General features: G+C 43.7%; 1 protein-coding gene across 4 annotated transcripts in view; it reads right to left on the bottom strand.

Annotated features, from left to right (window-relative positions):
* SETDB2 (SET domain bifurcated histone lysine methyltransferase 2) overlaps positions 1-12,230 on the bottom strand; it is a 115,354-nt gene that overhangs the window by 57,767 nt on the left and 45,357 nt on the right. For all 4 annotated transcript variants that reach the window (XM_077298091.1, XM_077298088.1, XM_077298089.1 and 1 more), the window contains 4 exons: positions 10,299-10,389; positions 4,451-5,008; positions 797-916; positions 478-647 (listed from right to left, as the gene is read on the bottom strand). In XM_077298091.1, coding sequence (XP_077154206.1) covers positions 478-647; positions 797-916; positions 4,451-5,008; positions 10,299-10,389 — 939 coding nt within the window. The remainder of the gene's footprint in view (positions 1-477; positions 648-796; positions 917-4,450; positions 5,009-10,298; positions 10,390-12,230) is intronic.

The raw sequence follows: 12,230 nt of genomic DNA, 5'->3' as shown, positions 1-12,230 counted from the left end.
AGGTCCCTTGCCGTCTGCTTCCTGCTCTGAGTGCAGCCGTACAGTGAGAGCAGAGCGCAGCAAAAAGGTTGAAAACTCTGCTGTGCATAATAATTTGGAACATGCATTTTGAGTGTTTATTTTTTTTAGAAAGGATACTGTTTTCATAGGCAGTTTGTTCCAAAACATTGCAATTATACTAGAATAGTAGATGACTGGAAAATAACAATGACTGCAATTCAGATAGGTAATTTAGAGAAAATATGAGGAAATATTATTTGCATAATAATTTGGAACACAGTGTATATATATATATATATATATATATATATATATATATATGTATATATATATATGTATATATATATATGTATATATATATATATATATATATATATATATATATATATATATATATATATATATATATATGTATAATATATTTTTTTTTATTAAATTTTCACCATGCTGGGTCATTTAGAAAAAAACAACAATTACCTGCATAGATGCACACGAATGTTCCTTTGTCAAGATCGTCCAGACAGCGTACCCCCCAGCCCTTTCCTTTGGTGTTGAACACTTGGAGTCGCACCTGAAGGCCATGCTGCACAACCCGGTTCTGGCACACCTTGCGGTCGCATTCACATGAAACATTACATTCATACAGTCTGCATGGAAAGGCACAGCTTTAAAAGGCAATCCTTCACTGCACCAAGGCAAACACTCACATTACTGCAATGTTCTATTAGGAGCAATACATACAAACACAAAGAAATGCTGTTTGGAAACTTTACGTGATCATGGGTCCAATACTCACCCAGTTGGCACAGGAGTCTGCAATCGCTTGTACTTATAACCTGCTGCGATTCCTCTTTTTGGTAATGTAACATCTGTACCAAGTTCTTTGGCAGTAAGCTGCAGACAAGCACATTTAGACCTACAGGGGAGGATTATATGGCACAATATTAAAAACAATTAAAAAAATATATATACTAATATACAGTGTGCACAGTCCACTCATGATACATGAAGGTTTTGTTACAATTGCTCCTAAAAATGACAACACTTCTTAATAAAACAAAGTGAACCTCTATATTCCAAGTGAGAAACTAATATACAGAGTGGGCCATGTATATGGATACACCGAAATAACATGGGAATGGTTGGTGATGTCAACTTCCTGTTTATGGCACATTAGTATATGGGAGGGGGAAAAATTTTCAAGATGGGTGGTGACCTGTTGAGGCCTCTCTAACCCTTCCCGGCGCCTGCGCACTGCAGTACTTTGCTCTGCCCTCAACAGGGCAGACAAAGTACGCCTGCGCCGGAGCAAGAAGAGGACGTCATCGTATAAAGATGGGAGGCGCCGGACCCGGACCACGACGCCCATCGGACTGGACCGCAGCGGGAGCGCCCATGGGTGAGTATAATATAACCTTTATTTCTCATCTTTCAGGATATATCGGGGGCTTATCTACAGAAATACAGAATGCTGTAGATAAGCCCTGATGCCGGTGGCTGCAGCTCATATACGATTTTGGGGTGACAGGTTCCCTTTAAAGGGGATCAGCAGGATTTACAACCCTGACAGTGTCAATTCTTTGTGTGGAATTCACTGAGCATTCCACCCTGCAATGCAAAAAGGGAAAATCCACAAAAAATCCCAACACATGCAGAGTTTGCTGTAGATATTTCCGCAGCGTATTTGCTACATATGAACATTTCCTTATTATGTATATATACTTACAAGCTTGTTTCAGAATACATTCATGAGTATCAAAAGGAGAAGAAAAAAAAGAAAAAAAAAAAACTAGTTCACTTATACCATCGTGCATAGAATTGTAGCCTCTCCTGACAAACGTTCAGGATGGTCTAGGATTGAAAGAAGACAAAAAATGAGCTTTTCTTCCCAGAAATAGTGCCACACTTGTCCAAAGACGACGTTTTGTACAGTGATTAGGAGAGCCCATCATCCTTACACGGTGCTGCAAATGATGTAGACACTGTTGAATAGTCTGGTAAGGAATATGTAGACTGCAGTACTGAAGAATGAACAAGATCAAAATGATTGCTTCAATTGTGTTTATGGAATCCAACCAGTGTATATAAAGACACAGTATCCAGCGATTCAACCTTTCGTGGCATGATATGTAGTAAGGGAATGTCAGCGCGGTCAGTGTAAATGTGCAATGAGTCGAGCTGTCGAATAGTCGGCTCCCTGCTCCGCCTGTGTGTCTGAGTCTCTGCGCAGCAGGTGCAATGGCCTCCCTGTGCTCAGTCCACATACAGAGGGACTGAAGCTAGGCGAGTAGTATTTTTTATATGTCAGTATTTGTGTGGCGCTGTGGTGGCCATTATACTGTGTGGGAGAAAATAATACTGCATTGGGGGCAATATGGCAGCATAAGTGTGTAGGAGGCACTGATGGGGGGATTTATACTTTGCTGGAGGAGCTGTGGGATCATCATACTATATGTTTGTGTGGTGATCACACTGTGTAGGGGACATTTTTGGTGGCATCATACTGTATAAAAGCCAAAAATGGGGCATCTTAGAGGGTGAAAAAATAGGCTTCAGTAGGGGCATAATTACTACCTATGTGCGCCCCTTTAGGTAGTATCTGGTATTGCACTCCAATTCTATTCACTTGAATAGGGTTGAGTTGTAAAACCAAACACATGCCATAGACACGAGTGGCCCTGTTTCTAACCCTTGACAAACCCTTTAAAATGTCAAACAGAGAAAGTTTACTTTATCAGTTTCGTTACATTATCCGTTTCATTACATTAGTCATTTTTATCATTCTAGCAGTGTACAGTTGTGGCCAAAAGTATTGACACCCCTGCAATTCTCTGTCAGATAATACTCAGTTTCTTCCTGAAAATGATTGCAAACACAAATTCTTCAGTATTATTATCTTCATTTAATTTGTCTTAAATGAAAAAACACAAAAGAGAATGAAGCAAAAAGCAAAACATTGATCATTTCACACAAAACTCCAAAAATGGGCCAGACAAAAGTATTGGCACCCTCAGCCTAATACTTGGTTGCACAACCTTTAGCCAAAATAACTGCGACCAACCGCTTCCTGTAACCATCAATGAGTTTCTTACAATGCTCTGCTGGGATTTTAGAGCATTCTTCTTTGGCAACTGCTCCAGGTCCCTGATATTTGAAGGGTGCCTTCTCCAAACTGCCATTTTTAGATCTCTCCACAGGTGTTCTATGGGATTCAGGTCTGGACTCATTGCTGGCCACCATAGAAGTCTCCAGTGCTTGCTCTCAAACCATTTTCTAGTGCTTTTTTGAAGTGTTTTGGGTCATTGTCCTGCTGGAAGACCCATGACCTCTGAGGGAGACCCAGCTTTCTCACACTGGGCCCTACATTATGCTGCAAAATTTGTTGGTAGTCTTCAGACTTCATAATGCCATGCACACGGTCAAGCAGTCCAGTGCCAGAGGCAGCAAAGCAACCCCAAAACATCAGGGAACCTCCGCCATGTTTGACTGTAGGGACGGTGTTCTTTTCTTTGAATGCCTCTTTTTTTTCTCCTGTAAACTCTATGTTGATGACTTTGCCCAAAAAGCTCTACTTTTGTCTCATCTGACCAGAGAACATTCTTCCAAAAGTTTTAGGCTTTTTCAGGTAAGTTTTGGCAAACTCCAGCCTGGCTTTTTTATGTCTCGGGTAAGAAGTGGGGTCTTCCTGGGTCTCCTACCATACAGTCCCTTTTCATTCAGACGCCGACTGATAGTACGGGTTGACACTGTTGTACCCTCGGCCTGCAGGGCAGCTTGAACTTGTTTGGATGTTAGTCGAGGTTCTTTATCAAACATCCGCACAATCTTGCGTTGAAATCTCTTGTCAATTTTTCTTTTCCGTCCACATCTAGGGAGGTTAGCCACAGTGCCATAGGCTTTAAACTTCTTGATGACACTGCGCACAGTAGATACAGGAACATTCAGGTCTTTGGAGATGGACTTGTAGCCTTCATATTGCTCATGCTTCCTCACAATTTAGTTTCTCAAGTCCTCAGACAGTTCTTTGGTCTTCTTTCTTTTCTCCATGCTCAATGTGGTACATACAAGGACAGAGGTTGAGTCAAATCCATGTCAACTGGCTGCAAGTGTGATTTAGTTATTGCCAACACCTGTTAGGTGTCACAGGTAAGTTACAGGGGCTGTTAATTACACAAATTAGAGAAGCATCACATGATTTTTCGAACAGTGCCAATACTTTTGTCTACCCCCTTTTTTGTGTTTGGTGTGGAATTATATCCAATTTGGCTTTAGGACAATTCTTTTTGTGTTTTTTCATTTAAGACATATTAAATGAAGATAATAATACCAAAGAATTTGTGTTTGCAATCATTTTCAGGAAGAAACTGAGTATTATCTGACAGAATTGCAGGGGTGTCAATACTTTTGGCCACAACTGTATATATTTGGCCTTCAGTTCTTAAATACTTACACATCCAAACAGCCGTCCGTACAGTTACAGCATCCTCTGAACAGGTCAGTGAAGTTATTGATGGAGTATCCGCGTGGCCAAGGGGACTTTCTGTAGGTAAAAGGAGCCGGTCTGGTTTGATCGATTTCATTGCAGACTGGAACTGGCACCAACTCTGCATCTCTGCTGATATCAGCTTCCTGAAAAAATACCTGACTCTTGATGAGGTTTCTATCTAGCTGGAGGTAGGTATTGAACGAGAAATGATCTATGGATAAAAAGCGGCATTTAGTTTTAATGAGGTAAGAATGCACATCTTTGAAGTCCTGGAGACCCTTTCCACATGGGGTTTTGTATATCACATCCAGCTGTCTTGAGATGAGACTTGACTTCGCATGTCGCCTTTGGAAATGGCACAGTACTGGAAATTTGAGTGGATTTTCTCTTTTACTAAAGTACGGACTTATACTGGAGAGACACATTGGCCCACAGTGGTGCTGCTCATAAAGGACATGTTTTGTGGTCAAAGCTGATGCTGCTTCACTGGACTCCAATTCGGAACATGGTAAATTATTATCTCTGTTTAGAAAAGAACAGAAGTAAGACAAATCTTAGCGATATTTAAGGGAACCTGACAGCAGGATTGTGCACAGTAACCTACAGACAGTGTCAGGTCGGCGCTGTTATACTGATTACAATGATACCTGGGTGATGAAATCAGTCTTATGGTTGTTGTGTAATCTGTATTTTCAGTTTATGAGCTTCTCGGCGACCTGCGGGGGTCTTCACGTGGTGATCTGCTTACATATTCATCAGTATTGCTTATGACAGGTCTCTGATCCCTCACTGACCTGTCCCCTATTTTACATACTGAATATATGCATTGAAAAAAAAAAATACAAAAAAAGTCACATTCAGCAGGTGATGGTGCCTGCGCTGCAGCATGATTGCATCTATAATATGCATTTAATTATTTTATTTGCTGATAAAAATTGTTAAAAAAAAATTGTCCAAAAATGGGCCAGCCACGCCAGCGCAGTAGCATTTTTCAGCGATCCGATAGATGCCACTGCGCAGGCATCGCCGGCATCATCTTGATAGAGAAAAAAAAAATTGTCTCCACTAAGATGGCGCCGGCGGCGCCTGCACAGTAGCATCCATTGGATCGCTGAAAGATGCTACTGCAAAGGCGCAGCCAGCTCCATTTTGAGACAGAATTTTTTTCTGAATAAATTTATATCTGCAAATAAAATAATTAAATGCACATTATACATGCAATCATGCTGCAGTGCAGGCGCCGCCGCCAGCCTGCTGGTTTTCTTTTAATTTTTTTCAAAACATATTATATTCAGTATGTAAAATAGGGGCCAGGTCACTGAGGGACCACTGACTTGTCATAAGCCATACTGATGAATATGTAGGCAGAGCACCACATGAAGACCCCTGCACGGGCAGCCCTGAAGCACGAGCATATCATTAACTGAACATAAACATTAAACAAGAACCACAAGACAGATGTCATCAACCCAGGTATCATTTTAATCAGTATAACGGCGCCGACCTGACAGTGTCTCTTGGCTACTCAGTGTCTCTTGGCTACTCAGTGTCTGAAGCCTACTCAGCACAATCCTGCTGACAGATTCCTTTTAAGACGGACACTTCTGGCTTCAAAACTTGAAAGCAGTGGCAGCGGATACAGAACAAAGCAGGTCAGTCCAGGTTCACTGGGTTCTGCAGAGGTGACAATGGCCATTCATCATAAGGTTGCCTCTGCAACTGTATGGCCCTGTCTAATGCTGTGTCTTCCGCCATTAATTCCAAATTTTAGATACCAATTGCTGTTTATTATAAAGAGCTACTGTAGAATTAGTATTAATGAAATTGCTGCATTTCATTTACAGCCCCAATTCCAAGAAAGTTGGGACGCCATGTAAAATATAAAGAAAACAAGAATGCAATGATTTGGAAACCTCTTACAGACATACTTTATTCAGAACACAGATGAGAAGGTGAAAGTTATTTATTTCAAATTAAATGGAAAAAAATGCCTTAATATTCACCTTCTGATCGGTGTCCTGTTCTAGATAAAATACAGCTATAAGATTTCAAAATATCTTGTTTTGTTTATATTGAACACAAAGTCCTAACTTTATTTGGAATTAGATAGTATATTATCTGCCTTTATATATAGCTTTATCTATATCTATTTCTACACACACATTCTGTTTAAAGAGTAATGAACTGAGCAATATGGGATGGGATATACGGACAGAAAAAAATATTCAGCTCAGTGATCGTACTCAGAGTGGTGATAAATGGTTGTAAGTGAAAAACAGGATTTTTGGTTGCTTACAGTAAAATTTGTTTCTTGGAGCCTTCATTGGGGGACACAGGAAACCATGGGTGTATGCTGCTGCCACTAGGAGGCTGACACTATGTAAAAAACAGCTCCTCCTCCGCAGAGTACACCACACTGACTGGCACTAGGATATTCAGTTTACACATGCTGGTTTTTTTGCGGCCCGTTTTTACAGGTCGTTTTTGAGGGCCGTATTGCCGTGTTTGCTTGCGGTCTTCCTCAAAAATGGGCCACAAATAACCTTCTCTAATCTCCGTTTTTCCCTGTTGTAACAAATGGCAGGCAAAAAAACGGCGGTCTGCAGATAAGGTGTAACGCAAAAACAAGCTACCGCTGTTTTTGCAGTACCATTGTTTTAAATGGAGGCTGTATCCATGAAAAATATTGTGCAAGCTCGATATTTTTTCACGGCCGTATATACAGCCCTCACAGCCATACGGGACACGGCGCTAGAATGTATTTTTGCAAGTGTAAAAGCAGCCTTAGTGTCAGTAGGAGGTGGACACGGTCTTTTACTAGACCCATATCTACCTCAGTGTGCGTCGTTTCTTTTTCAGGATTCTTACTCTGGAGGGATACAGTGTGAACAGTCTATGAGTGAACAGAGACTAGGAGTACGGCGTGTACTGCCACCCCGTATCCTCATATGTCTAGTCAGCAGGTCCCCAACCCATAACATGGAAGAGTGTTTAGGTGATCCGAATTTTGGTCCGGACCCTGTCTCCTACCCACTCGCCCATTAGAGCCTGACGGTTGCAGGAGGCATGGCCGACCCCATACCCAGGAGGCTCAGACGTCAAAGCATGTTCCTGACTGCAGCAGGAACGGAGAGGTACTTTCCCCTCTGTCCTGTTAGCCCTATACCGCTGGGTGGAAATCTCCTACTGACACTAAGCTAAACTGAATATCCTAGTGCTAATTTTTTCTGCATAGTGTCAGCCTCCTAGTGGCAGCAGCATACACCCATGGTTTCCTGTGTCCGCCAATGAAGCGATGGAGAAAGTGTTTCCAGTGGGGTACCACAAGTCTCTGTCCTGGCCCCAATGTTGTTCAACATTTTTACAAATGATCTAGATAAGGGAACTGAAGGTAAACTAATCAAATTTGCAGACAATGCAAAGCTAGGAGGGATAGTTAACACTAGAGAAGACAGAAAGGATTCAGAAGGATCTAGATAAGCTTGAACAATGGGGAGCGACTAAAGGCCCCGTCTCACATAGCGATTTACCAACGATCACGACCAGCGATACGACCTGGCCGTGATCGTTGGTAAGTCGCTGTGTGGTCGCTGGGGAGCTGTCACACAGACAGCTCTCTCCAGCGACCAACGATCAGGGGAACGACTTCGGCATCGTTGAAACTGTCTTCAACGATGCCGAAGTCCCCCTGCAGCACCCGGGTAACCAGGGTAAACATCGGGTTACTAAGCGCAGGGCCGCGCTTAGTAACCCGATGTTTACCCTGGTTACCAAAAAAAACAAACAGTACATACTCACCATCTGATGTCCGTCAGGTCCCTTGCCGTCTGCTTCCTGCTCTGAGTGCCGCCGTACAGTGAGAGCAGAGCGCAGCGGTGACGTCACTGCTGTGCTGTGCTCTCACTGTACGGCCGGATCTCAGTCAGAGCAGGAAGCAGACGGCAAGGGACCTGACGGGAATCAGATGGTGAGTATGTAGTGTTTTTTTTTTTTTACATTTACGCTGGTAACCAGGGTAAACATCGGGTTACTAAGCGCGGCCCTGCGCTTAGTAACCCGATGTTTACCCTGGTTACCAGTGAAGACATCGCTGGATCGGTGTCACACACCGATTCAGCGATGTCAGCGGGACCTCAACGACCAAAAAATGGTCCAGGCCATTCCGACACGACCAGCGATCTCACAGCAGGGGCCTGATCGCTGGTACGTGTCACACATAGCGAGATCGCTACTGAGGTCGCTGTTGCTTCACAAAACTTGTGACTCAGCAGCGATCTCGCTAGCGATCTCGTTATGTGAGACGGGGCCTTTAAGGTACCTTCACACTAAACGATTTACCAACGATCACAACCAGTGATACGACCTGGCTGTGATCCTTGATAAGCCGTTGGGTGGTCGCTGGGGAGCTGTCACACAGACAGCTCTCTCCAGCGACCAACGATCAGGGGAAGGACTTCGGCATCGTTGAAACTGTCTTCAACGATGCCGAAGTCCCCCTGCAGCACCCGGGTAACCATCGGGTTACTAAGTGCAGGGCCGCGCTTAGTAACCCGATATTTACCCTGGTTACTATTGTAAAAGTTAAAAAAAACAAAAAACAAACCACTACATACTCACATTCTGATGTCTGTCACATCCCCCGCCGGCGTCCACAGGGTTAAAACTGCTTTCGGCAGGAGCGCTTGCTAATGCTGCGCTGCTGCCGAGAGCTTCCCTGCACTGAATGTGTCAGTGCCGGCAGTAACAGCGGTGACGTCACCGCTGTGCTCTGCTTTATGGCCGGCGCTGACACAGTCAGTGCAGGGAGCTCTCGGCAGCAGCGCAGCATTACCAGCGCTCCTGCCGAAAGCAGTTTTAACCCTGTGGACACCGGGGGACGTGACAGACATCAGAATGTGAGTATGTAGTGTTTTTTTTTTTTAACTTTTACAATGGTAACCAGGGTAAATATCGGGTTACTAAGCGCGGCCCTGCGCTTAGTAACCCGATGTTTACCCTGGTTACAAGTGAACACATCGCTGGATCGGCGTCACACACGCCGATCCAGTGATGACAGCGGGTGATCAGCGACGAAATAAAGTTCTGGACTTCTAGCTCCGACCAGCGATATCACAGCGAGATCCTGATCGCTGCTGCGTGTCAAACACAACGAGATCGCTATCCAGGACGCTGCAACGTCACGGATCGCTGTCGTTCTCGTTGGAAAGTTGCTCAGTGTGAAGGTACCTTTATAGAATGGTATTTAACAGGGAGAAATGCAAGATTCTACATCTGGGCAAGAAAAAAGAGCAGTGAGTATTCCAGCAGCTGTCCTTGGCATGTAAGCAGTGCATGACATTACTGCCGTGTGCTGCTTACAAGCATAAAGAAGTGCTGGCATCAGAACAAGATGCTGCAAGGGTGCGCAGGTAAGGTAAGTAGGATGATTTATTTTTTTTTAATGTTTTTCTGATGGAGGGCTGTGCATACTAGATAGGGATGAGGGGGCCATGCACACCAGGATAGGGATGAGGAGAAAATAAGGTGCCTTATATTCGGGTTGGTTTATATGGTTATGTTCTTTATTCAACCTTCCCAGGTCTAGTGCCAAGTGCACATCACTGCACCCGGACTCTAGAACTAACCGCAGTGCTGATGTCATACCGACAGCTGCAACCATTAACCGAGCGCAGCGGATCTGCCCAAGTTGATGGCACGAGCTGCTGAGCTCAGTTAATGGCTACAGCTCTGATGCAGTGGATTTCCTGCATTATGTATATGGCACAGCTTTTTTATTGCAGAAAGGAGGAAAAGATTATATATCTATACATACAAATCACTCTTGATGGGAGATGGTAAAGGTTTTTCTGCCCTTGCTGGTGGACAATCCTCATCTTCCGTCAGTTCTTCTGAAGAACTTTGATCTATAGCAAAAAGAAATGCTGCATTCGCATAATCAGATCATGTTTAACTCCTTCTTCCCAGAGCCATAACTTTTTTATTTTTCCGTCAATATGGCCATGTGAGGGCTTTTTTTCTTGCGGGACGAGTTGTACTTTAGAAGGACACCATTAGTTGTACCATGTCGTGTAATAGAAAAACGTGAAAAAGATTCCAAGTGCGGTAAAATTTTTAAAAAAAGTGCAATCCCACACTTGTTTTTGTTTGCCTTTTTTGCTAGATTCACTCAATGCTAAAACTGACCTGCCATTATGATTCTCCAGATCTTTACGAGTTCATAGACATTAAACATGTCGAGGTTCTTTTTTTATCTAAGTGGTAAACATTTTTTTTCCAAAGTTTGTAAAAAAAAAAAAAAGTTGCCATTTTCCAAGACCTGTAGAGTCTCCATTTTTCGGGATCTCGGGTGGGGTGATGGCTTATTTTTTGCGCGCAGATCTGACGTTTTTATTGATACCATTTTAGTGCAGATACGATATTTTGATCACTCGTTATTGCATTTTATTGCAATGTTGCAGCGACCAAAAAAACATAATTCTGGCATTTCGATTTTTTTCCTCGCTACACCGCTTACCGATTGGGTTAATCCTTTTTATATATTGACTACATGGTGGCCCGATTCTAACGCATCGGGTATTCTAGAATATGTATGTATGTATGTACGTCGCGCTGTGAGTGGGGGTTAAATTCTGCGCCAATAACGCTGATTGGTGGCGCCCGGCTGGCCGATCAGCGAAGCGTGGTTCAAATCTGGCTCCAACTCGCGGCCAGACTGCGCCTGTCGCTGATTGGCCGCGGCCGGAGGGCACGACCAATGACCGAAGCGGTGTTTAAATACCATGCCAATATCGCTGATTGGTAGCTCACGGCCGGCCGTGACCAACCAGTGAAGACTGGTTTAAATCCCACGTCAATTCGCGGCTGGACTGCGTCTGTCGCTGATTGGTCGCAGGATGTCGGGGGTTCGGGGTGCAGGATACAGCACAGCCACGTAGTATATAGCACAGCCACGTAGTACATAGCACAGCCACGTAGTATGTAGTATATAGCACAGCCACGTAGTATATAGCACAGCCACGTTAGTATATAGCAGCCATGTAGTATATAGCACAGCCCGTAGTATATAGCACAGCCACGTAGTATATAGCACAGCCACGTAGTATATAGCACAGACACGTAGTATATAGCACAGCCATGTAGTATATAGCAGCCACATAGTATAGAACACAGCCCACGCAGTAAATAACACAGCCCACGCAGTATATAACACTGCCCACGTAGTATATATCAGTCACGCAGTATATAACACAGCCGACGTAGTATACAGCCTCGCTGCTCGCATGCATCAGTGGAGGGTGAGAATAGCTCAATTTTTTTTTCTTTTAAATTATTTTTAACATTATATCTTTTTACAATTGATGCTGCATAGGCAGCATCAATAGTAAAAAGTTCGTCACACAGGGTTAATAGCAGCGTTAACAGACTGCGTTACACCGCGTTATGCCGCGGTGTAACGCAGTCGGTTTAACGGACTGCTACAATGCTATGTGGGCGGCGGGCACTGACTGGGAGGTGAGTATGGAGGGGGCACTGACTGCAGGGGAGTACGGAGCGGCCATTTCGTGGCTGGACTGTGCCAGTCGCTGATTGGTCGCGGCCGCAACCAATCAGTGACGTGGGATTTCCGTGATAGACAGACAAACAGATGGAAGTGGCCCTTAGACGATTATATAGATAGATACGGTAGATCAGGTGATTCTGAATGCGGCAATACCAAATATTAGATTTTTTATTGCTTTATTTT

This window comes from Ranitomeya variabilis, chromosome 3 (assembly GCF_051348905.1).
Source record: "Ranitomeya variabilis isolate aRanVar5 chromosome 3, aRanVar5.hap1, whole genome shotgun sequence".
Classification (NCBI taxonomy): Eukaryota; Metazoa; Chordata; class Amphibia; order Anura; family Dendrobatidae; genus Ranitomeya; species Ranitomeya variabilis.
This window is presented reverse-complemented; position numbering and strand designations above follow the sequence as displayed.